Below are 26,241 nucleotides of genomic sequence, written 5' to 3'. Positions count from 1 at the left end.
TTCCAGTCCGGCTTTCATCAGCGCTACAGTACTGAAACTGCTCTTGTTAAGGTTTTCAACGACATCCATTTAAACACAGACAGTGGTAGAACTTCAGTCTTAGTATTACTGGATCCCAGTGCTGCATTCGACACGGTCGATCATGACATACTACTAGACAGACTGAATGTCTGTGTAGGACTCTCTGGTGCAGCACTTAACTGGTTTGAATCTTACTTGAAGGACCGACAATACTTTGTGTCGGTAGCAAATTACACATCAGAGCTGACTGTATGTATATGTATATGTATATATATATATATTGTCTTCATTATATTATCCACGACATTGTGCTGCACCTTAACTGCTTTCTCTTTTGCACTCTTGACAGATGCAAACTCCATTTCGTTGTCATAGTACTTGTACTATGTGCAATGATAAAGTTGAATCTGAATCAGAGCTGACTAGGATGAAGTGTGGTGTTCCCCATGGCTCAATACTAGGGCCTCTTCTGTTCAACATCTATGCTTCCTTCCACTGGCTCAGATTATGAAAAACAACAAAGTGTGTTGTCATAATTATGCAGATGACACACAAATCTACATAACTATGTCACCAGGGGACTATAGTCCCATACAAGGGCTGGCTAAATGCATTGAAGAATACAACTGGATGTGTCAGAATTGTCTTCAATTAAATAAAGATAAAACAGAAGTAATTGTTTTTGGTCCCAAGAATGAATGATTGAAAGTGAGCGCTCAGCTTCAATCACTGATGTTAAAAACCTCAAACCAAGCCAGACATCTACGTGTAGTTGTGGATTCAGATCTCAACCTGAACAGACATATCAAAACAATTACAAAATCAGCCTACTATCACCTGAAGAATATATCAAGGGTTAGAGGAGGACTTATGTCTCAACAGGATCTAGAAAAACTTGTCCATGCATTTATCTTCAGTAGACTTGACTACAGTGACGGTGTGTTCACAGGCCTCTGTAAAAAGTCAATCAGAACGCTGCAGCTCGAGTCCTCACTAAGACCAGGAAAGTGGATCACATCACTCCAGTTCTGAGGTCTTTGCACTGGCTCCCTGTCAAACAAAGAATTGACTTTAAAATCCTGCTGCTGGTTTATAAAGCACTGAATGGTTTAGGGCCCAAGTATGTTTGTGATCTGCTGCTACCTTATGAACCATCTGACCCCTCAGGTCGTCTGGGACGGGTCTACTTTCTGTTCCAAGAGTCAGAACTAAACATGGAGAAGCAGCGTTCAGCTTTTCTGCTCCACACATCTGGAACAAGGTCCCTGAAAGCTGCAGGTCTGCTGAGACCCTCAGCTCCTTTAAGTCCACATTGAAGACTTTTCTGTTTGCTGCTGCCTTTAACTGAACCAGATTCAATTGCTGCATCTCACTACTGCATTTTATTTCTTAAACTGCACTGCAACTTTTATTACATTTTTATTTTGCTTTTTGACTGTATTAATGTTTTCTTAAGTGTTTTTAAATCCTGTTTTCTCTGCATTATGTTTTGATGCTTTTAATGGTTTTATGTGAAGCACTTTGAATCTCCTTGTTGTTGAAATGTGCTATACAAATAAACTTGCCTTGCCTCTGTGGGAGCGACACATCTAACTCAAGGAACTGAGTAAACTCTGGTGAGAAAATCAGCTTCTTATTGTCTTAGATAACACATGCAGCGTTTAGATAAACAGAAACATCGAGTACTTACTATAATACTGAGGTTGCATTTTACAACCACCAAGAGGGGGCCAAATAAAGAGAATATAGCCTCCCGACAACGGCACCACGGCGTAATGCTACATTTAAATGTATAATGCACTAGTTTCAATCAAATGTGTGCACCGGCTTGTTTTTTTATTTCACAGAACAAAGTGTGATAAAATACCCAACCAAAGCACAACATGAAACAAAAAATATTCACTTACTTTCCCTTTCGCGTGCTTCCTGACGCAAAGTGCAGCCACACGGAGCCCGTCGCTAGTCCCACGCTAATTAATAACACCTGGATGACACTGATTGACCGCTGCAGTTTGCGACCCCCTCTGTTTGCGTGCTAACTCCCGTGCATTGAAACAATGGGATGCTCAGAGAAGAAGTAGTTACTAATGAATATATGTTGACGATGAGAGGAGCCGTTTTTTGCCAATCCGTAAACAAATGATAGCCACAGTTAATTTAAGAGACACAACGAGGACACTACGCGGACAAATGACGAACTGCCTCAGTGTGAAACACATTGTCACTTGCCGAAGTCCATTGCAATGCTTTGGAGAGTGGTGAACATCTTTACTTAAGTAAAAGTACCTCAATAACGTAACGTTATTCAATTTGCACTGAAGTAAAAGTACAGATATAAACTATTAGCCCCTAAATTACACAGAATTGCCCCCATATTGTGATATAACCTATACCCTTGCCTTGGCCTTGGAAACAAAGATTTATATAATGTGCACTGCAATATTAAATGCAATAGCAGCTGCTGTGGCAGAAGAGACTAGGGATGGGTATCGTTTGGGTTTTTTCCGATACCGGTGCTAAAACGATACCGGTGCCTACACGGTGCCTGAACCAATACTTTTTTATTGCCAAGGCAATTTTTTTTCTTCAAATTGAACAATATTATTAACTATTTAAAGTATACTATAGATATAAATAAATAGGTGCATACAAAACACGCTTCAAAGTACAGCTTCAAACCTTTTAACTTCAAACTATAAAAATATACATTTAAAAAAAGAACAGACACAAGCATCAGGTGGCCTGATGGGACCGTGTGCAACAGAACTCAGACACTGTTGGATCCTAAAACTGCTGCTTTTCTGGACTACACGTCATCATTAATATCAACTGGAGAGATTTGTTCCATCAAGCCGAGGACGGGCGTTCAAAAGCTCGTGCTCGTGTCTGCAGCGATCTCTGTGTGCGCGCACTGTGTGTGTGAGCGCTGGAAGCCCCGCCCCCTCGAGCCCCGCTCTGCATGCAGGCAGACAGAGAGCAGAGCAGCATGTGTGCTCTGATCCGCGCTATTTTAATAATTGTTTTTAACGTGCGGGCAACGCGCTACCTTTTTAGTATCTATATACCGTGCAACTTTACAGAGTAGTGTAAAAAAAAAAAGTATTTAAATCGGCTCAGGCACCGGAAGGAAGCACCGAAATCTGCGTTGCTTTTCGGTCCGGTAGGTACCGGACGTGTTGGAACCCAATCCTAGAAGAGACCAATATGTGAATAACGTTTAAACTCAAACCTAAAAGACTAACTTAAAATTGTGATTTCTCAGACAAGTGCAATCATTACAAAAAACGCTGTTGCCTCCATTTGTTCATTGTGATAAAAGGGTTATGATGATGATGAGTGGAGTTTTTTTGTTTTGTTCCATTTCTACACTTTTTTAATAAGTAGCCTTTGATAAGTAGCCTGAGAAACCCAGTGAGCCTTCCTTAAATATATTATTGTCACAGCATTTTAGTGGAAACATAAACAACCTTGTGCTCATTGAGTCCAGTTGGGGTAATTTCTGCATCTGCAGGGTTTGGAGGGTTTCTCTGATGCCCAGTAATGACATCATAGTGGCCTTGGTACTTAGTGGCGCGGCAACATATTACAAACGTTTCTTGTAATATTTGCACTTGTGTTAACTACCGGGGCTTGAAGTGGTACACAATAATAATAATTCAAGGTTACAACCAGCGTAAAACTGGACAAACTCCGGTGCAAATCAGATCAGCAGTTTATTTCACTCTGTTGCTTCATATTTCATGCTCTCTGCAGGAGCACAGATGATTCATACCACAGATATTAATGCAATGTAGAGCAGATAATGCATCAGACTTAAAATAGCTGTGACTTCTTTGCCAAATTATTCAAGTATGAGTGAACAAAGGTCTATAGAAAGGGTCTGTTCTTCCTTCAGAGGTCAATATCCTGCCCACGTCTTTGTCCTGTTATCACATATCAGACCCTGCTGTGGTGACGCACGCTCATTTGGCTCAGACCCATTAATTTGTGCTTTATGGGTTACTGATGCTTGTAATTATACTAAGCATGGCTCATATCAATGCAGTGAGTGAAATGAATTAGACTTGAGAAAAGAAATACGATTATCATATTGGATTTAATTGAACAACCTTTATTTTCTTTGAATCCAAGATTACACATGCAAACACAAGAAACAGATTTCGGAACCTGATCGCAGTTTTCCGACCCATGGGTGAATAATCTTTGAGACAAAAGACCAGCTTCATGCTACTTTGTTTGACATTGTTTACAGTGTCCTTTTGTTTATGTTTTTTCATCATTCTCTCTGTTTTACTTCTGTCTCAAGAGTCCGCCCATGGAGTGTGGTTTTGGGTGTAAAATTAGGTCATATATTCATTTAATGCAAGTACAAAAGTAAAGCAGATCTAAGCTCTAAAGGACAGATACTGACCGTAATGACTGATTTCACCTGAACTAACACGCTTTCTAACCAGGTGCCAGTGTCACAATGTAAGAAGTTAACTCCTCTGTGAGGTGAGATGTTGTCCATCGGGCCCCTGACAGATGCCGGGGGCCCCCTCCACTTCTTATTTCCTCTTGCCTATTCGTGCCATCAATTCTGCATTGGCCGCAGCCTTGGTTCTCATGTCCTGGTTCTTGGCCAGGTCTATTAGGACACTGAGGATGCTGGTGGGAACATCAAGGGACAGGGCGAAGCGAGACCCCTGCTGGGCTCTCTTTGGCACCTGGGAGGCCGGACGCGGGGCTCGTTCCCGCCGGAGCAACGAGTTCAAGACGCCGCTGCGGTTCAGGATGTCGACAGCCAGCACGTCCCTCCATGTGTCTTCGTCAAGTTTAGCGAGAGCGGGGCTGCTCCTCTGGCTATGGACGATCCACGGCAGCAGCAGAGCCAAGCAGAAACACACACACACGCGCACACTTCTCATGGTCAGGACTCTGTCTGCAAGGAGAGGAGGAGAACAGGTCAGCCAGTGGCTCTTGATTTCATAACTCGACACTGCAAGGGTTCTCTCGGCCGTCGTTCTGTACTGATGACGTGCAAATCCCTCTTTAGTCAAAAAGTTAATGAAAAACAGGAGGCTATTAGATGAGACTATAGAGGCAACACAAGCAGGACAGTCCTACTATTGTGTATATATCAACATCTACACAGTATGTAAGATTAACATTTCAATAGTCCCTCAATGCACAAATGGAGATACGTGATCTACCTAAATCTATCTATCTAAATGGTAGAGACAAAAGACATAAAAGCACGTTGGAAAAGTACTTTGTTTATACAGTTTTCTGCAGGGAATTACAGATTCTCCAATATTTGTTATCCACTTGTCCTATGAATACTACTAATAATAAAAAAAATCATGCAATATGTTCTGACAAATGTAGACTACAGATGAACTAAGACCCAACAGATGTCATAATCTCCATCAATACTTACTCAGTCACCGTTTGTGAAAAGTTAGTAACTTGACAAAAAGGCACTTCTCCTTCCTCTGGACTAAAGCAGGACTTTGGTTGATCTCTCGTCTTGGACCCAATAATACTGTGAGCTTCTTCTATTTCTATTTCTTCTTGTTCTTCTTGTTCTTCTACAGGAGGATCGACCTGTGTGACATGCAGTCGGATGTTCAAATGGACTTCTGCCTCCTTGTCCACGTCGGTTTTTGCTGTGGCACTGCCCCTTTCCCTCTCTGTTTATCTTTTATATCATACACCCCATCACCCTCCCTTCATTTCATCTCATTTCCTCTCCAATCATTGCCGCCTTTCTCTTTCTAAAAATAACACAATGGTAATTACAATAGTTTGCCTAGAATGAATGGGAGCGTTGCCCTGAGGCAAAGCACAACTGAACCCCACCACTTCTGTTCAAAAAGCTAAGTACCAACACGCTGCAAAAAAACAAAACAAAACGGTGTCATGAGTTCCTCTATTATCAATATTCCAAGCAGACTTGGTGACCGAAGCCTCATCATTACAAAGGGGAGGAATACGTTGTGTTTTAAGGCAAGATGAACAGTATTGCTACTGAGATGGCCAACGTTCATGCTATTGCAGATCGTTGTGCTCATCTTTGTAGGTGTGATACCATGCGGCGACAATAATGGGGAGCATGCTCTGTGTATACTTGTTTGTGGCTTTACTCAAGTATGTTCAAATCAACAGAACATTTTCTCATCAACTAGTCAAAGAGTACAGACAAATCTTCAGGACGGAAAACAAGCACACTACGACAAAAACTCCTCATTTGGGAGTTCTACATGAAAGAGCAGCCCCAAATTCTCCCACATTACTGTGACGGTGATTCAATTCTACAGGGAGCGTTTAGTTGGGACTAACTCAATGTGGTGTCATCAGTGAGAGAGTTTAGGGAGGCAATTACATATCTTGAAATGGGTTTAATGCGTTGCATAATAATTGAAGTAAAATAAGGAAACTCAAAATGTGCTCCTTGGCTTTCTATTTTGTAATGATAGGCTTGATTAAAGTCTTCTTTTTTTTTCACTCACATTGTCGACTCAGATCAGATTTCGGGCAGCGACAGCCACCCCAGCTATGTGCACGTGTTCTCGTGCGGTACCTTGAAACGTTTGGCATGTCATGGAACAATCTAAATGCTGGACAATGTGCATTGTTACTTTTTTGTTTTGTTTTAAAGGAACATTAAGTACATGACTACAGAATTCCTTTTTTTATAAGGAACATTATGTACAGAAATGTATTTAGAGACCACAGAAATTGGGGGTGTTGGGAGGTTAGAGGGGAGCTTCACAAAGAAAGCCCTCCGGAGAACATCAAGGAGGAAGGAGCTGAAAGGCCCAGGAGGGAGATCAACAAGACAAAGCCTACCTCCATTCCTGAGTCATCTCCAGTCCAGCCCATCCAGGAACTCATCCTCATCTGACTAACGACATGGATATCACAAGAGCAGCCTGATTACAATAGTTGGGCCCTCAGGGGCCTTTAGGATTACAATCCGTCTCATATACCCTCCGATAAACAAACACGGGTCACACAAAAGTCATCCAGCAGCAATGTCCTGGTTAAACCAATAGTGTTATCACAGATACTGCATGACGCAGCAATACTCACTATGAACTAAGACGATGCCATATCTATGATTCACGATGCGGCATACACATATACATTATATACATTAGCACAGCAGGTCCTATTGTGTCACTCAAGTGGCCTATTGACGTAAGTTCTGGATCAGATAAACTCAACGTATCAGAGAGCACGTCATTACAATTACTTTCATCAGTGACGTCAATCTGATTGTTGTGCACATTGAATTGCCTTTCAAATTCTGAATACAAACTTGACTCCAAATTAAACATCAAACAATAATATGATAGCAATTGGTGGCGTAAGTATAGATAACAAGAGGACGACAGCATACAGTGGTAACATCGCACAGCGGTGAGTCGTGAAAGCAGCACGGTGCTGCCGTCTGTGTGGCAACTAGACTAAATGTACGTGAAGTGAACGTCAACGCTCTCTTGTGTTCTGAGTCCAGTGGGAGTGTCTCCTGAGAAGCCTGTGGAGTCTCAGTGCGCAGTCAGTTAAGTAGATAGATTAGAGTTTATTCAGTATCGGTATTTCGAGAATATTCATCATTAATAAGGTATTTTTCCACAACAGGCGCCATACAAGTCCATTTACCAATGAATGAGTGAATGAAACAACAAAAATAACTAGTGTGCAATTAGGACAGTAATTTGGATCAACATCATCCAACGTTAAGTTCAGCAATTTTATCTAGTGTCCTATTTTTCTAGAACTCTGAAGCCCACTAGACGAAGTGACATTCTTGTAGACGGTATATGGATTTCCTGCAATAGTCTCAGAATTAAATGTAAAGGTGACAAATGTGTGCACACATTCTCCTCTTGGCCTTTCTACTTACTGCAGTTGACAGTGACACAAAAATGGTTCACACTAAAAAGTATAAGAGGTTCTAAAAGTGTAATACAAACACATGCTGGGACAATCTTTTACAGTATTTTTTATTTTGTCGGAATGAGAGCTTCTGTTATGTACAATAGAGGACAGAAACAAATGTTACAGAAATTATAAATATACTCTTGCTCCGAACTGGTTGTATTCTGTGTGTCCAGTAGATGATTATTTACTATTCAAGTCTGCCCTCTCTCCCCTCTGCAAGTCAGGACCAGGTAATGAGGATCTGCACAGTACAATCAAGAGGTAACCGATGTGTCAAATGTAATACTCAATGTGCAGACTGGCTGCCCCCTCCCCCATGGCTAAATAAGAGCGATCGGTGGGCAGGATTAGATAAGGGGGCGTGGAGAAGAGCGGATGAATATGCTGTCAAGCCAACGAGTGGACAATCCTCTGGCGTCCGCTCTTGCGTGACGGCGGGAGGAAAATGGAGTACGGTTGAGGAGGAAGATGAGGAGCAAACATGGGACACACGGAGCAACACAAGTACGCATCTTAAAACCTCAGCCAGTACATGGCACTGCGCATTCTGTTGTAGTCGGGTAGCTGCTCGACAGGACCTGTTGGAGGGAGCCAGGAAGGACAGATTAGAGAGAGATGTTACAGCATGGGCCCTTGCAGCAAAAGCACCCAAACCCACAAAGAACTCACCGACAGCTGCCACAGCAGGACACTTATCGTAGATGTATTTGGAGCAGACGTCTCGCACCATCCGGGGGGTCACGGCCTGAAAGAAAACATGTGGATGGAAGTCAGAACTCTTATACTACAAGACTTCTGTTTAATTGTACAAATGGCATGAATGGGCCGAAACTCTTGTTCAGAGTGTCAACTCACATCGATCCGAGCGTCCCACTCTGCCAGAGGAATACGGCGCCCGTAGTTCAGGACGTGTCTGCCGATGTCGTCGCAAATTGGGGTTGTTCCTAAAAGACAAACGGGTGCCGTTGACTTGAGATTCGGGAGGGGTTTGTTTGTGTGTTCGTGGAAGTATATGACAGACATGTAATATACCATCGAGCTGTCCAACCAGGCTGGCCTTCAGAGCGATCTTGCCTCTGGCTACATCACTCTCTGTCACTGTGGTGCACAGGTTCATCCTGCGGAGACAGTGGAGGCAATGAGAAGAAATGCATACATTGACCTATAATTCTAAACTGACACAACATTACAGATGTGTTGCTCGGCGAGCGTGCGTCTCACTACTGACCAGGCATTCTGGGACCAATGCATCATATCTTCGATGTTGTGCCCATCGGCCACAAAGTAAATGCCCAGCAGGCCGGTGTCGCAGTAGGAGGAGTGGAAGGCCTGGAAGCTGTGACACAGGTTCTCCTCCACTGCCAGGCGGGCCAGACGGCTGCTCAGATGCTGCAGGTGAGAGGAAGGAACGGAAGTTAATATCCGACTGTTCACAATCAAAGTGAGATTACAATCAGACCTGCAACAGTGGTAACAGAAAAATATGATAAGAATATAAAAAAACTGTTATAGTTCTGTATAACCCTCCAATTGCAGGAGAGATGGAACAACAACAGGAAGTACAACTTCTGCCACCCCATAAATGTGCTAATTATAAAGTGTTACCATAATCTGTTATACAACTGAGAAATAAGAAAGATATAACATTCAAAAAAGTATACATTGTCAGTAAATTAAACAATTACATAACTAAAATAGCTGCACATTCTATACATGATTAAACCATTTATTGGCAGTGCTATGAATTTCTGATCTTGTTCCTTCCTACAGGTCCAGAGGCAGGAGTGAGACCCCTGACACAGGTTTACAGAGAGGATCGTAGTCTACCCCTTCATAATGGCCACTCAAAACATCAACAATCTCAAGTGGGCAAAGCTTAAAAGGGGACACAACTGCATAAGATGAATTAACTTTCATCATTGCGGTCTTTAATGCATAAACTAAAATATGCAAAACTATTGTAACCAGCCTAGATTACATATTTAACCAACCTTTCCACCACCATAGGTGAGGTCGAAGCTGCCGATGATGGAGTTGGCCACCATGAGTGGCACGATGTCTGGGCTGGCAGCACTGGCTCCCTCCACAGCGATGGCAATGTGGGCCAGAGGCAAAGCATCATCACGCATACGGATCTGGGAACAGAGCGACAACACAATAATCCATGACAATGAAAAAGAAAAAAATATCTCTACTAATACATGATGTATGCTCTTCCACAGGCCAGAAGCACATCAAATGCAAACGCATCAATCTAAATAACTTGAAATTATTATGTAACCAAGTGGACGTTTGTGGCAAATTAGAAGAAATTGCCTCAAGGCGTTCCTGAGATATCATGGTGAGGGGAATGGGAGTCCAGATGGATGCTTGTGCCACATTTTTATAAATTCCCTTCAGGTGTTCCTGAGACACATGTTCACTAGAATAGTACGCTGTTGCCGGCGCGGAGGCAGGAAAAATATTCCTGCAAAACATTCTCACCTCACTGCCTGTGAATCGGCAGGGTGACAACACGGGCACGGCATCTCCCTCATACTCAAAAGACACTCCGCTGAAGTGAGATTTGGCCAAACCGACCAGCTCCTCGTGGTTCACACCTGCGGAGGAAGCGCATCAGATCGACGCCAAGTCATTCCAAGAAAAGTAGAAATTCACCGCTACCAGCATTTCCCCTCACAGTGTGTGTGTGTGTGTGTGTGTGTGTGTGTGCTAGGACTAAGAGGGCCTACCTCCAGCAGCAGACAACACCATGCGAGGGGCTTTGTAGTGGCTGTTGATGTAATCCACTAGGTTCTGGCGGGTCAGAGTCCTGGAAAAATTGCACACGAGTATTGCTGATAACTTACACATTATATATAATATGGAATAAATATACTGAGAGGAAAGGCAAACATTAAGTCTTAAAATGACATGTCAAATTGTTGTTGTGCCTCTTTTGAAGGGAGAATTAGCATCATCACAATTGGAGGTGTGGTGGAAATTTCTCCATTCTAAGATGCTTCGCAATGCGGACAGGAGTGACTCTGCATCGATGCAGTGACGGGACATAGTGGGAGTTTGGTTTGATCTCAGCTCAGTCTTTACTGCTTTCTTCTGTCATTTGTCTTCCGTCATGCTTCTTTCTCTCCTCTACTCGATGTGTCCCACTGAGGGCTAAGCTAGCTTATACACACTGTGTGTACAGAGCAGAGACATGGCCGTCTGCGGTCTGCTAGTTTGTTGCTCTCACCACCAATATTAACTGCTCTGTTGTCAACAATGTTGGGATGAATAAAACGTGCATGCAGGCTCACATTTAACCGCAGTATTGTTAACGCTATCGGGAAATGCACCAATTTAAGCAAAGTTCAAGCGACAGTAGAAGAGATAGAAGTAAGAAAATGTCCGCTAGCTGCTTGGCTAAATCAGTGGCGTAAAATGCCATCGTCTTAAAGCTGCTACGTGAAAACATATTTTCCAGGTTATAGCCCACTTGCGTGTTTATGTACTGAGGTGGGTCACACAGATTTTGAAAAACAGTATTGAAAAAGATGCAGCTATGTCAATTTTAGACTGTTCAAGACAGATTTTTTTAAACCATGAAGAAAATAGAAAGGGAGCTCAGATTTATCATACCGATTAATTCTTGAAAAAATAGCAACAGTAAAAAAAAAATATACAGGAATTGGTGCATTGAGTTGCCTCGAGAATCGTGCATTCGAAATGTTGACAGATGATTCGTAATAGAACCCGAGATGAATTACATTAGGTGACGCTTTTATCCAAAGCGACTTACTTTTATTTTTGCTCTATACACCGTAGACACAGCAACAGGGAGCTGTCAGATTATGATACATTTTTAAATGTGTGTGTGTGAGCATGCAGTTCCTCTTGCCTGGCATTGTTGGAGGGTCCCAGCACACTGTGTCCCAGAGGAGTGCCCTGGAAGGCGGTGGCATGCAGCAGGTCAAGGCAAACTTCCTGCAAGTTACCCTCAATTTCCTCCAGCTCACGCAGTACCACACCCCTCTGCTGCTCGATCTCTGCCTCGTTCAGCGAGCAGCTCTGCACCACCTCTGACAGCAGCTCCACGGCTGAGAAAACAGAGAAGAAAAACAACTGAACTTAGTTATTGCCCCACATAGTACTGGGCAAAGTAATTGGGGTTCTCAACTCATTAGGAATGTAAGTTTGTGTGTTTATTGATTTATTCTTAACGCCTTCATCTTACAAACAAGAATGGGTTTTATCAAATTATTATAAAATCTAGGGGGAAGATGTAGTTGAGTGCTTCACCAGGTCATCTCACCTTTGGGCAGGTCTTTGGCAAGAGTCTTCATGTAGTATGCAGTGTGCTCCCGAGAGGTATAAGCACTCAGGTGAGCACCCATAGACTCAACCTGCTGCTCCAGGGCAGTCTGGGGGTGCTTCTTGGTTCCCTTGGGTGCGAAAATGAAAGATGAGTGGAAGAAAACTGTGTCTTTAATTAATTCTGTTTATTTCAAGGGCTGCTCATCGAAATGATGCGATCTCAGGATTGTCAAACACAAAATAGTGCACTGAGACAATGTTTCACCTTTCTTTTCACTGCAATTTAATTTCTAATGGATTATTCTAAAACCGTTGTGTGGGCCAACCAAATGTACCCAGAGCATTGTTCAACCGTAAGGTAGAAGGAGGTTTGATTTCATTTTTCAAAAGCTAATATGCAATCTGGAAACACAAAGTCAGTGTTAAATGTTTCTGCTTTGACTTCCAGCGGTGGTAGGGAGGCCCAGTCGAGACTTTGGTTTGGTCTGCTAGGCTGAACATGACTCACGTCAGGGTTACACTGTACATTTATTCCCATTAAAAAAACTCTAATTTCTTCTCCGTTACAGGCTTGGACCATGTGTATGACAATGACAGATGGTTCATCCAATCATCTGTAAAGTATTTTTTTAAGGCGCCTGCTCTTTTCCAAGCAGTGTCCAATGACACTTTTCAGATGGTGCTGTGTGACAAAACATTATAGTGAATAACACTGAATCCAAACCTGACTTATATTTGTTTACAGGAAATCTCAACAGGGTACCTTTCAGGTAAAGAAGTCTACTAATGTCTACCTTGAAAGCCATGTGCTCCAGGAAGAAGCCTGCTCCATTGTTCTTCTCACTCTCATACCGACTACCAGTACTGATCCACAGTCCAACCTAGGACAGGGAGAAGATATGAGAAGAGTATGAGAAATGATTATCGACAGCAACACAAACACAAATGACAGTGAAATGGCATGTCTATAAAGCGCTAAAACAACCTCCTACATTGGTTCTAAACAGACCCCCCGTTACTGTGTTCTTACAGTGCAAGTGGCATGTCCAGTCTCCTCAGATGCAACCCTCAAACCATTGTCTAGGGTAGTCAGGCGAGTTTCAGGGGCTCCCACCAGGCTCTGGGCATAGCTGACAGAGGCATGGCTACGCCTCAGAGACAGCAGGATGGGCTGGAGGAGAAGAGACAACAAGAGGCAACACAAGTCATTTAAAAATTCTGTACATTTTAAAAATTCGGTTAGAATAACATGCATTACTGCAACTGAAAAAAGCAGGCTCATGTTTGCCATGCTTGTCTAAAACTATGCACTACATGCGATGCAGATAGAACATTTCTACAGGTGTTCGGTTATTGTTACAAATAACACATTTTAAGGGAGTGCACACCACAGATTTGAGGCATGTTTCCCTCACTAAGACCAGAGGGAAAGTTTAGACGCAAACTAAATGCAGTAATCGAGTGAGGAGAGGCTCAGGATAGGGTCCAATGGCTGTAGGTGAACACTTCAAGTCGATCCGTTCACATACACAGCAAGGGCAGAAATGTTTGGCACAGGACACAACTTTGCAGCTGACATTCACACCACTGACACCTTCTGCTGTCTGCCAATGACTAACATTAAGTAAGCCAGAATACATCAGTATATATCAGTGTAAATATACCAAATTCAATCAGATGTAAAACGTGTAGTTTAAAGTGTCTAGTTTAACATATCATCCATCATATTGCACTGGAAGGTGATGTCATTATATAACCATTTTAATTTCAGACGGTAATTTCAATTTGTATGATTATTTCTGAGAATAGTCTCACATGATATCGACTGTAACGTTATTACAAATGTATAAAACAACAAATGTATAAAACAACAAGTTGTGCAATGATTTAGGATCATTCCTCAAATCTGGGAACGCCGCTAAAGCTAACGTTGCTCTTAACGTTGTTTCTCAATCTCTTCGTTTCCTGAGTAATCTAAAAACCAGTCAGCAGTGTTGACATTATGGTCTACATGATATAAACGAACGTATTTAACAATCAAACATATCGATGACCGAAAAACAGCCGTCACCGTCAGCGTCTCCAAAGTCACCGCGCTACCGCTGCTAGCAGGAGGCTTGCCGAGGGCAGGTGAGGACACACGACTAACGTAACAGCTGCTGACTTTGTGAAAGACCGAAACAACGACCAGCTGGTCCGAACAACACGTATTTAAAGGAAGTTTCGCGTCAAGTCTTTCTTACGAAAGGCATTGCCTCGTTTTGACAGCTGACCTTGCGTCCACCGCTGCTAACCGCTGCTAACTATTCAGCTAACCTAACCGTCCCGTCAGGAGGACTAGGAGAGCACCGGCATCCCGCTTACACTCTCCGTGCTGCTCAACGCTTTTCTGGTTTCAGCCGTAAAATCTGTACTTACACTGCGGGTTTTGGCGAGGGCTCGACCCACAGTGCTCCCGACTCGGCACACGGACGCCGCCATTTCTTTAGCACGGTTACGGAAGGTAGGACAGGGGGGAAGTCTTTGGCCGTTGTCGCGTATCGCCTCTTCTTCGTCGTCCGATGAAGATATGTTTTACCTCTCCGATTGGGAATTGTCGCCCCCATCAGGCCATTGCGTATAATTCACGTCCCCCTGTGCCTACTCTCTACAAACCATGACTACTCCACCTGTTTTTTTCTCCTTTTCTCAATCTGTATTAATAAATCCTTTCTTTTCTACAACAGACACAGACAGAAACCTGACTTATAGTCTAAATAGATTCAGTGTATAAATGCTGACAACGGCTTCAGAAAAAAAATCTTAGCTTGTGTATCAAATGTTATTATTTTTTATACATAACTATAAAAAAAATCACCAGCACATAAAGCACTGTGCTTTAAAAGTGGAATTTTCACTATATTTCTGATTCCAACACAGTACACAGGTGGTGAAGGGAATGCTGTTTCTGATGCTCACAGCAATCAACACAACTCAGAGCAACATTCCTGAAACAGTTTCCCTGTTACTCTGGATAGTCCACTAAGTCCATGTATTGAAACTGCAAAAAAAAAAAAAAAAAATCACATTGAAACACATACAATTAGTGTAAGTAGTGAGTGAAAAATAAGACATGGACCATCTATTACATTCTGACTTTATTATGAGACAAAAGAAAGTTAAGCTGAAGGAGTTTGTGAATGATTTGGTCAACAAAAACCGTTGTACAGTTTTTTAGGCACTCAAGGTGCTGCTTGTCTGGACTGTTTTGGAAAGAGACAAATGGATACAGGGTTGGACTTCCTCTGATACCTCTTGTGTCCTCTTCCACAAAAGTACAGAGTGAGACTTGGCGCTAATGGGCAGGTGGATGGATGTCCCAATCTTTGGCAGGTGAAGTGAGAAGGTTTCAACAGGGGCTAGTTGGGGCGACTCATGAGGAAGAAGTTGTGGAACCTCCCTGCTCATGTCTTTGGGCTTAGTCTCTGCCCTCTTTAACAACATCTTATGCAGAGTCTTTACTTTTTCTGCTTTAGGTTCCTTCTCCTTGACACTGCGGTTTGGTGCTGACCGGTTGGGTAACTGCAATGGAGGAAGTGAGCTGGGCCGCCCGATGTTTAAGCCCTCAACAAGTAGCTTTACCCCGACAAACAGTGGCACGTCTACTGCTTCCTAAAGACAAAAAAGGGACATGTAAAGTAATGTATATCTCCCTCACAAAGTGGGCCACTTGAATGTGCAATATAACTTGTAGAGGAGGGATAACTCTTCCTTACCTGCCGATATATGAGCTGAAAGTCTCCAGTGCTTGCAGAGCGGTCTGCCCTCCGGTCCAGGACGACACGTAATGTGTCTTCCTGCACAGCAGTGCAGAGGCGGGCTGTCACTGGGGTGGAGTGAGCCATAGTAGGACTGGCATTGATTTCTATCAACCATGGACACAGGTCGTGACCTCAGAAACACAGAACAAAATATCTCACGTGTGATTATTCCTTTGTTTTTCATAATTGTGTTTATCAAAATTGATCTAAATTAGAATTGAATGCCATGTTTATTTTACAACTTTTTTTTTTTACAGCTCCTGAAAAATCTTTTTTAAAAGATAAGTTGATGTATGTTGAAACAGTCAGTATAACATATTCTGTAATATAGCATAATGTACAGTGATCCCATCCTACCAAACATGAAGTCAGCACCGTAGAGCTCAAATGTGTTTTTGCGTGACTCCATCAGATCCTGTGTTGTCTGTAACGCGTGGATCACAGCCTTCTTCATCCCGGGGATGGCCACTGTCTGCCACTGAGCTTCCCGGCCCTGGCTGGACAGAAATGTCCTGAACTGGTCATCCGACCACATGTTGTCTGCTGGAATACCACGATGGCGTTGTTGGGAGGGTGTCAGGTGTTTCTGGATGGAGTTATTGCACAGGTGGACAGAGCTGAAGAAATGGGGTCAAGGGGTCAAGATTGGAAAAAGAAATAAGAGGAAATCGGTGACAAGGAATGGAGAGAAACATGAATTAAGAGGGCACGATTAGAGAAATGATACAAGCCCCTTACTGCTTCTACTCTCCTACTACTTTCTTTTGAAGTATCTCTGTCTCACCTGTCAAGCGTATCTAGTGAGTAAGGCTGCGTAGAGAAGCGCAAGTAGCACTTTTTATAGAACCACACAGTCAGAGGGTTCCAGACGGTGACCAGGAACCACTGGCGCACGTCAAATTTGGTGCCATGGACCAGCAAAGGACGCTCCAAGTACTTCTGCACTACCCACTTGCTTTTCGTCCTGAGAGTTGAATCCCCGTCCACCAGGCTGAGGATCTGATCCAGATGCCTGGCACATTTGATACCTGGGAGGCAGGTGTCGCAGGTCAGCCAGGACTATGTCAGCTATTATGTAATCAGTTTGATGGTGTCTGACTTCTCACCTCTGCCTCTGGACTTTGCTCCAGGTTTGATGATCCAGATGTTGTGTATGCCGTCTGTGTCCAGCTGCGGGCTGACCTCCGCCAGCCTCTGTAGCATGGCTTTGCAGCAGGTCACGAAATGATCACTGTTCTCGATCTCCGCTCCTTCACTGAGCGAGGAAACGGAAAGACTACAGTGAGATACTGAAGAGCACTTTGGTTTGGTTCCCTGTTATCTCTCACACAGCACTCACTGAACGACACGGTGGTAGCCGCTGATGAACTCGGCCCACTCCTCCTCTGTAAGTGGCGTCGTTTCCAAGTGTGTGTCAATGTCGCGATGCTCCGGACTCTCTAGAAACTGCTGGCATACTTTGAGTGCGCTGTTAATCATGTGGGAAAGGACCACAGGGCTAGATTGGAGTTTGCTTCGTTTCCTCACAGACAGAATGTTGTGGCTGGTTCCCTCTTCCTGAACACCTTGCTCCCTCTCCACAATGTACTTCAAAAAACTGGTGCAGGCTGTCCTCCTGTAGTCCTCTACACAAAGGACAGAGAGGCATGTATTTTAAGTTTTCTCTGCAAGTGAAAGTAGAAGGATGCTGGAAATACAATAAAAAGAGATGGCCGTAATCTAGTCTGATGGGCCGTTTAGGTCTGGTCTGACCAATGAAAGCAGGCTTCTCATCCTGTGCTCCAAGTCTGTAACAGCGAGGGAAGAAGGTGTCCGGGTCAGCTGAATCAAACCAGTGCAGGTTCCTCAGGTTCACACACAATCCCACCTGACCAAGAAAAGAAAAATATGGATGTTGGGTGTGACAGGAGACCACTGTATAGTTTGCTGTAACAAATGGTTATAGCATATAAACCTTGGTGGTCAAGCTGCCTGCTTTTGCAAAATGATTGGTAATCTGTTCTTTTTGCAAGCTGTTGGTGTCGATGGCGTCCCTCCGGTTTGTCCAATGGAAATAAACCATTTCATTCTGCACCAGGCGACACTGTTTGAGAAGGGTGACAGGGTGAGAGCTGAATCTGTCAAGACACTTACACGTCCAACAAGGATCCTTCACTTGCTGAGCCCCTTCTTGCACATCACCTTAAGCTCATGTTTGCCTACAACCATGAATGTCATTTTTACCATCAGATCATATAGTCCATCTCGATCCTGCTCTTTTTCAAGACTATCTGAGAAGAAGGAGTAATGTAAATAAAGGATGGGTTGTGGACAGATATCTACATGCAGTGATGACATGATTCATGAAACAGTGCTGGCTCTGCCCTCACTGCGGTGACGCTGCTGAGCCGTGTGGTTTGGGCGGTGCGCACGCTGCTCAACCCAGCCTCTGGCCCTCAAAGCTGCCCTGACCACAGGGTAAGGGCCCTGGACAGAGAATACCTTATGCATCTGAGAGGAATCAAAGCAGACACCAGTGAAGGACTGAACTTTGTGGAAGAACCAGCATTGTGCCAGCATGTGACCACGTAAATGTCATATACATCCAGTCATGTCGACCCACCTTGACAGCTTCTTCTGCAAGGGCTTTGGCTTTCTTCAATCTCACTGGGTTAAGAACAGGTAAACTGACAAAACTGCGGCAAACTTTGCCCTCAGGAGGTGTACCTGACGCACGCACACACACACACAAATCAAAATCTGTTGAGTAATTTATACTGTTAGTTGCCTAGAAAGCTCTTCAGAGATGATGCTGTTTATGCAGTAGAAGGAGACTATCCCAAGGGAACCCATGTGGCATGTTGGTTGTTCACCTGCAGGGTAAACCTACTTGTTTGGGGACTTTTGTCTTCATCTCGGTTGCATTGCTGGACCACCGCTGTGACCTTCTGATCCTTTGACGAACCTCCCATTTCCCCTGCAGTAAAAGGGGGATTGTTACAGTACAATATACAGAATGGCATAGCAGGCCAACATACAGTAGACCAGTACATTCAAGAGGAGAGGCAGCAGAATATTTACACCGTATAGTTTCTTTGAACATTCAGCATATGTGCAATTGTAAAATATATATTACAAAACAACTACAAATTTGTATATGGAGGCCTAAACTGGTGAGCACACTGATTTAATAAGTATATAAGGTGTATAAGCCACGGGGAGAGCAAAGCCAAAGAAAATGTGACTAAAGATTAATACTTGACATGTTCAGCTTGGAGCAAAAATAATTGGGAAGTCATGAAACTTTAATATGCGGCATCCGAGTTCAAACATTTGGCCATCTGTCCTCCTGAGTGTGACCTCATTATTAATTCAGTGCTCATTATCTATATGCAAACTCTATGAAAGCACTCCTTTGGAGGTGTGAAGTCAAACAGGAGTTACCTTTATGTTTCAGTCTAGAAATGGCTAAAAAAAACAAAAAGGGAAAACCCAGGATTTCATCAATTGAAGGCCCACACTGTAATTCTTTTGACAATATGAAGTTCTAAAAAGCTTAAATTGGAATATATGCCCATGCCTTTGCCATAGGAAGGGGTAGATGGTTCAACGAACCATCCAGTGTTGTGAATTATGGTGATTAACATTTGAATAAAATACATCTTAGTGATTTACAACATTATTTGTCTGGTCCTTGGGATGTTCAGATGGGGTCCATGTCTCTCACCACTGTCCCGGCGTGTTTTGCGTCTGTTGGTAGCCTGGAGTCCCTCGTGGCCCAGCTGGTCAGACGGTTTGGACCTGGTGGCCTCCATAACGTCAGATCTCATTCTTTAGGCAAACCTTTTCTTTGGTTCTGCTTCGTGGTAGACAAGAAACGCTGAGGAGGACAGTGACATGTAACATGATTAAAAGAAGGCTGTAAACAACCACATTTGTCTCTGGCTACTGGTCTTGTAGATCAGTGTCTATCCAAGTGCACTGGACCATAAAGTGGGTCAAATTGCTCTGCAGCAGACAGGTTGGCTACACCTGTCAGGCTCATAGTACCTAAGGCAGAGTGTGATACTCATGATTTCCTTCAGTAACCTGTAGACACATATCCCAAGAACTGAAAACCACCATAGGTGACAAGTCTTCCTTTTTTTTTAAACTAACATTAGCATCACTGTTACAACTCTCCGACTTCCATACTATTTTTAAAACGTACTGGCAAAGTAGCCAGCCGCAGCAGACACTGTCTTCTCGACCGTAACCATGTTAAACAAACTTTTGACCCTATGGTCTGGTGTTTTTGTTGCTCTTACCTGCTGAGTGAGGTCCACAAGTCGATCAACTAGACCGGTGTATTGTCGCCATGGCACCCGCTGGGTAGACGTTATCTGGACCACGTTATCTGGACTGAACCTTGTGTGTGTGTCTGTGTGTGCTACGTCATATCGTAGTCTTGTGGAATAACTGAACACAGTGCCAGTACGCCGTTTTGTTGTTATAATCTTTGTATTTGATCGTTTTCGGTGTTCTGGCGCCATCTTGGGGCTGCCGTACGGAGTCACGGTGTCACGTGACGTCGCATCCTGCTCCTCTGCCCGGGCAAATCCCCGCACTACGTTAATGCTAATAACATAATACAGCTGCACTTTACGATTGCCTTCAGAACACAAGCAAGCAGGTAAACCGAGCGATGTTTTTCTTTTTCTTTTTGACGGTTTAAGACAGCTATTATAGTGGTGGTTTTCTTCCTGAATTTAACTTAAGCTAAACCGCTAAACGCTGAATGTGTGGAAGAACCGCGTGCACGCTTGCTTCTGACGAGGTGAGCCGAGCCTGCTCCTACAGAAACCGGGGAGGGCAACGAAGACAGCCCCGCTGGAGGGACGGAGATGCGGACAAGTACCGACCCTCTTACAACAAGAGCCCCCAGTCCATGAGCCCCGTGCTGCTGTCCCGGAGGCATTTCGACACGGTAAGGGAACACTTTGGCCTATAACGTCTTCTAGTAGATAACAATACGGATACACAACAACACACAATGCAATTCAATGCAACAACCCACACCTTAACAACTAACCACAGACATAACTCGTAAACTCCTCCCTGTCACAGTCTCCACATTATGGACCATTGTGAGGCCTCAAAAGGTGTTGTGTACTACAGACCAATTGAATTGAAAAGCATTATATATTGTTGGTACTTGTCTTTGTGTTCCCTCCTTGTGTGTCTGCAGAATGCTCCTGTCGATGAGTGTGTGCTGGCATCCATGCGATGGGGTCTGGTCCCTGCCTGGTTCAAGGAGAATGACCCAAGCAAGATGCAATACAGCACCAACAACTGCCGCAGTGAAAATATGTTGGAGAAGAAAACATTCAAGGTGCATGCAGTTTTAGGCACTGCTGAGAGCTGTATTGTCATTATTGTTTTACGTCTTGGTCTCTGTGTGTGATCACTTTGTCGTCTCCCTAAAGGACCCCCTGATAAAAGGGCAGCGCTGCGTCATCCTGGCTGATGGCTTTTATGAGTGGAAGAGGCAGGCGAAAGACAAGCAGCCTTTCTTCATCTACTTTCCTCAGACCCAGGGAACCAGTCGGGAGAAAACAGAGGATGAGGATGACCCCGTGACCTCAGCTGGCAATAAGGAGAATTCAGAGACAGCGTGCCCTCCAGAGGAGGCCTCTGCTGACTTGACAGAGGTTCATATTGGGGTTTCTATAGCAATATAAGCACCACAAAAATGTACTTTCATCCAGATGAGAAGTAGAGAGAATGCAGATGGGGCGGAAATTGTCGTGACTGAAAATATCCTGTGTGGGAGAGGAGCCAAAATGTGCATGTGTCCCACAAGTGTTTCTTTAGCATTCACAATATCATGCTACATGCAAACTCATGCTTTGCTACTGGTGCCAGGAAGTGTAGAAACAATAATTACAATCATACCAACAAAGTCTGTCCCATTTTCATGAAATCTGCTAATTCTTATTGCCGTACCCCTCTGTTCTGCTATGTGTTGGTCAGGGAGGAGAAGCACCAGGTGAGTGGAATGGATGGAAGTTGCTGACGATGGCTGGACTGTTTGACTGCTGGACACCTCCAGGTGGCGGAGAACCCCTTTATACATACAGTGTAATAACTGTGAACGCTTCCCTTAACTTGGAAAGCATCCATGATAGGTAAGGATAGCTAATGAGGAAACACCCTTTTTTCAATTGGTGTCTGTATGGAATCTTAAATTACTGTGTGGTTGTGGTTTAGGATGCCAGCAGTCCTGGATGGAGAGGAAGAAGTGAGAAGATGGCTGGATTTTGGAGAAGTGAAGTCCCTAGACGCCGTTAAACTGCTCCAGTCTAAAAGCAGTTTGACTTTTCACCCGGTCTCTTCACTAGTAAACAACTCTCGTAACAACTCTCCAGAGTGCCTTCAGCCAATAGATCTTAACAGCAAAAAGGTATTTGATTTACTGTGGTATTTTACTCACGGTGGTTGGATAATTGTTCCAGTTGTTTGGTGAGGTTTAAGCTGACCAATCTGACCTTCGACACATAGGAGCCCAAAGCCACAGCCAGCAGTAAGATGATGATGAGCTGGCTGATGACCAGTGCACCTTCAAAGAGGAAGGAGCCCGCCACATGCGAGAGTAAAGAAGAGCAAGAAAGTGAGGCAGAGGCTCAGTGCCCGTCAACAGGATTACTTCACCAGTGGCTTCAGGGGGCCAATAAGAAACCAAGAACCAAATGAAGATGTGAACTGGGATTGAAAACTCTGTAGTGTTAAAAGACCATTTTGGCATTATTTATTCCACTTAACTATTTTTGACAGTTGTGCTTTTGCTTCGTAAGTAACCGCTTTCAATGTAATAAAAAAGAAACGCTACAGATACGATTTCATTTCAAAATTCTATTAATAAATGGCAGAAATAAAGAGCATGCTTTAATCAAGATGTTTATTACCCTTATTACTTGAAACGCGAAGACATTTCAAAACAATGTAGATGCTATGCATTTATCATATTAATAATATAATAATGATGAATGTCAATACTTCCCCACACTTTTTTTTCTTTTCTTCTTTCAAAAGTTACAGTATGTATGCTATCTTGTAATCTATAATGCATTTCAAAGTTTTAACATAATACGAACAGATGGTTAAAGATCTGATCGGTTAAAAGAAATGTCAAGCACTTAAATTGTTTGCCAACACGAGCAACTGGCAGAGTCGGATATGGAGATTTACAACACAACTTGTTTGCCTTCCCACAGTGATTGAGAGGTTTGCAAATATACAAAGTCTGGCAATAGTTGACAGTAAAAACAAATTTACTAACTAATAGTACTCCGTTATGAATGATATTGATAGTTGAGAAAAATGTCTCCTCTCCGGGGCTATCGGGTAAAACGACATGCTGTCTTCATTTGGTTCATTCCCACGGCAGATTTTGTACCCAGAATAACTGATTACGAGATGAACCTTCATTTTTCCAATAGAGGGACAGCGCTTACATCAAGCAGCCAAGTCTGGATTCACACAATGTCCTCAACCTCAGCTACAATTGCATTTATTGTGGCTCCAACTTGAGATCCTTAAGAGAGTCTTAAGTAATTGTGACTGACAGCAAAGTGCAAAAAAATAAAAATAACTGTTGCGAAACTGGATTTTCAATTATGTGCCAATTAATGAGAATCAGCAGGCAGCACATTATTGTGGCCCACATGCAAATTCACACGTTTTGATCCTTCACTACTTCAGCAGAGTTCTTTTTTATTTTGTAGACTGCACGAGGTAAAGTGAAACCACGGTCACGACTGTTTTTGAGAGTCGAATACATTTAAGCCACAACACAAATCAGGGGGGCATGTTTCCTCTCAACACAAACATGGAGATATAATGTTTCGATTTACTAAATAAAAAGGAGTTGGAAACAAAACTGGGCATGAAAGCTGTGATATACATGGAACCAGGTTAGCCCAAACAACCACCGTCATGAAAAAGCACGTGGAGAAACACTGGGAAGTAAATAAGCATCGTACGTGGATACGTTTCTTTGAGGTGTTCTTTGGGCTAGGAGACTCATATATTATAGAAAATGTGTGTTTTGTATACATATGGAATGCAGCACATTTGTTTGTAGTACTCAATGAGTGGGATGCTGCTTGTATGTTGGGCTTTCAGGATTAACACAGTGGGCCATTGGATAAGGGATATATAGACAAGGCAAGAAAGAACAGTGAGGGCAGAGACAGCCCCCAACCCTCCAAAGATCTTCAGAGCCCTCAGCAGCTGCAGGTCTCCGCTGACGGCTTGGCTCGCTCGTTCCTGTCCAGCTTTATCGGCTCGGGGAACTCGTTGTACAACTCCACTTCGGTCTCCTGAAATCAGACAAAAACAGTTGCATCTCCCAAGCTTTCACTGTACACATGCCCCCAGAAATTATATTCCTCAACATTCGAGAGACTCTGGGTCAAACGTCTGACAGGATTTCCTGCCGGTCCTTTACCTGTTTGAGGGCGTTGCGTGCAATAGTCTGGAAGGCCTGCTCCACATTGATTGCCTCCTTGGCGCTGGTTTCGAAATATGGGATGTTGTTCTTGCTTTGACACCAAGCCTGTGCTCGCTTGGTTGTCACCTGAAACACAAAGCAGCGATTGTTAAACGTAAGAAACATAAGCGCATTATCCAATCCATTTAAAAAATATTCTAAACTAAATTCTAAGGCCTCAAAAACTACTGAAGAACAAAAACAAAGGGTGCCCATAACGACACCTCTTGCAAAACATACAGTAAATTATGACTGTCTGGACCCACCTGTCTGTTCTCCAAGTCTATCTTGTTGCCCAGCACCACAAAGGGGAAATTCTCCGGGTCTCGAGGGCTGGCCTGGATCAAGAACTCGTCCCTCCAGCTGTCGAGAGTCTTGAAGGTGTTGGGTGCCGTCACGTCAAACACCAGGACGCAGCAGTCTGCTCCACGGTAGAACGCCACGCCTAAGGACTGGAATCTCTCCTGACCGGCTGTGTCCCATATCTGCGATACAGAAACAATCAGATAGTGTGTTTACATACACTAAATAATCAGATTGCTGCGGCATCCTTTGCGTGTGGCATTTCCTCAGTACCTGCATCGTGACAAGTCTGTCATCCACCATGACTTCTTTCGTCAGGAAATCAGCACCTATTGTGGCTTTGTACTGGTTACTGAACTTCTTATTCACATACTGGTTCATCAACGAGGTCTTCCCAACTCTAGGAGAGAAAATAAATCACAGGATACATTCAGAAACAAGTGACAGAGAAAAGGTAATGTGTTGCATTGATTGGTGAAAGTACAAAATAGGTTCCTTGCTTGTTAAATAAAAGTGAGCATATTATTACCCCAATTAGGTGTTTTCTTTACAATAAAGCATCTAGTGTCCCTCTTTATTGTTGTTCTCATCGCCTTGGCTTTTAGGCTTTGGCTCAATAACACTCACCCAGAGTCTCCGAGGATGATGACTTTGAGTAGTACTTTCTTCCTTGACGTCATTGTGCCACAGCTGTAAAGTCAAAAAACAAAAAGAAGGGAGTAGATTAGAGGGGAGAAGAAAACCCCAATAGAAGCAGAATATCGCTGGTATTGCTCAAACAAGATGAACACAGGAGTCCTGCCCCCGGGTTTTGACCCTTCTGATATGGGCCAACAGGTTTCACAGAAAGATGATGATGCCCGTGTGCGTCTCGAAATACACTCCAAAGAAATTGGGCTGTTCTCGGAATGAAACCAAGTACACTGTCACCAATGCAAATGTTTACTTCACTTCACAAAGACAAATACAGTAACAGGGGGTAAAAACAATATGCTGCACCGCATTGTACCATGACACGTGGCTCGAAATACAATTCATGAAACAAAACAATTCCCTCCACTTTGTTTTTGCTTTGCAAAAATATAACAATGGCAGCGCTAGAGCTGTTGAGCTGAAATGACACAGACTGTGTTTAGCACACACAGCTGTTTGTTTTAAATTGTTATACTCTAAAGCATTGATTTTGTGATATTTATATTTTGCTTATACAAACCATTCAATGGGAAATTAAACAACATTGTTTCATTCCCAAGGTACAATTCTTGCATCTTTTTTAAAGCTGGACATTACAGCAAACTAAAAACAAAAATGGAACCAGTGCATTCTGAATGCTGAACCCTGAATCATATTAATGATTACATGTCTGTGCTGTATTGCATCATGACT

General features: G+C 43.3%; 3 protein-coding genes across 3 annotated transcripts; 1 reads left to right on the top strand and 2 right to left on the bottom strand.

Annotated features, from left to right (window-relative positions):
- Positions 1-8,009: 8,009 nt before the first annotated feature.
- Positions 8,010-17,411, bottom strand: LOC306736796 (cytochrome b-c1 complex subunit 1, mitochondrial-like). Its single transcript, XM_079218470.1, has 17 exons — positions 17,383-17,411; positions 17,150-17,298; positions 16,828-17,071; positions 16,401-16,660; positions 15,999-16,174; positions 13,274-13,414; positions 13,038-13,124; positions 12,242-12,371; positions 11,828-12,026; positions 10,683-10,762; positions 10,435-10,550; positions 9,942-10,085; positions 9,179-9,339; positions 8,983-9,068; positions 8,806-8,894; positions 8,620-8,695; positions 8,010-8,528 (listed from the first exon to the last, which is right to left on the bottom strand). Exons 2-17 carry the CDS (start codon positions 17,244-17,246, stop codon positions 8,464-8,466), a joined length of 2,151 nt encoding a protein of 716 aa, XP_079074596.1. The 5' UTR covers positions 17,247-17,298; positions 17,383-17,411; the 3' UTR covers positions 8,010-8,463.
- A 3,388-nt stretch (positions 17,412-20,799) lies between these two features.
- On the top strand, positions 20,800-22,780 carry hmces (5-hydroxymethylcytosine binding, ES cell specific; the record flags this gene model as incomplete). The annotated part of the gene is made up of 6 exons (XM_079217614.1): positions 20,800-20,988; positions 21,250-21,393; positions 21,488-21,712; positions 22,035-22,189; positions 22,272-22,464; positions 22,563-22,780. The coding sequence occupies 6 exons, from the start codon at positions 20,800-20,802 to the stop codon at positions 22,752-22,754; spliced, it is 1,098 nt and encodes a 365-aa protein (XP_079073740.1). The 3' UTR covers positions 22,755-22,780.
- A 12-nt stretch (positions 22,781-22,792) lies between these two features.
- On the bottom strand, positions 22,793-25,579 carry LOC306736035 (ras-related protein rab7). Its single transcript, XM_079217615.1, has 5 exons — positions 25,483-25,579; positions 25,129-25,255; positions 24,819-25,037; positions 24,511-24,639; positions 22,793-24,382 (listed from the first exon to the last, which is right to left on the bottom strand). Exons 1-5 carry the CDS (start codon positions 25,533-25,535, stop codon positions 24,287-24,289), a joined length of 624 nt encoding a protein of 207 aa, XP_079073741.1. The 5' UTR covers positions 25,536-25,579; the 3' UTR covers positions 22,793-24,286.
- Between the last annotated feature and the right edge of the window lie 662 nt (positions 25,580-26,241).

Source organism: Taurulus bubalis, assembly GCF_910589615.1.
Source record: "Taurulus bubalis genome assembly, chromosome: 5".
Taxonomy (NCBI): Eukaryota; Metazoa; Chordata; class Actinopteri; order Perciformes; family Cottidae; genus Taurulus; species Taurulus bubalis.
The sequence above is the reverse complement of the archived record's forward strand: the minus strand, read 5'-3'. Positions and strand labels throughout refer to the sequence as shown.

Excerpts from the sequence above, each read along its gene's own strand:
- LOC306736796 (XM_079218470.1), bottom strand. The coding sequence starts at position 17,246 with ATGCTACAGAGGCTGGCGGAGGTCAGCCCGCAGCTGGACACAGACGGC. Across the intron at positions 16,661-16,827 it reads TCACTAGATACGCTTGACAG|CTCTGTCCACCTGTGCAATA; the intron begins GTGAGACAGAGA and ends CCATTTCTTCAG. Across the intron at positions 8,696-8,805 it reads AGTGGGACGCTCGGATCGAT|GCCGTGACCCCCCGGATGGT; the intron begins GTGAGTTGACAC and ends GTTTTCTTTCAG.
- LOC306736035 (XM_079217615.1), bottom strand. The coding sequence starts at position 25,535 with ATGACGTCAAGGAAGAAAGTACTACTCAAAGTCATCATCCTCGGAGAC. Across the intron at positions 25,038-25,128 it reads ACAGACTTGTCACGATGCAG|ATATGGGACACAGCCGGTCA; the intron begins GTACTGAGGAAA and ends TCTGTATCGCAG. Across the intron at positions 24,383-24,510 it reads CACGCAACGCCCTCAAACAG|GAGACCGAAGTGGAGTTGTA; the intron begins GTAAAGGACCGG and ends GTCTGATTTCAG.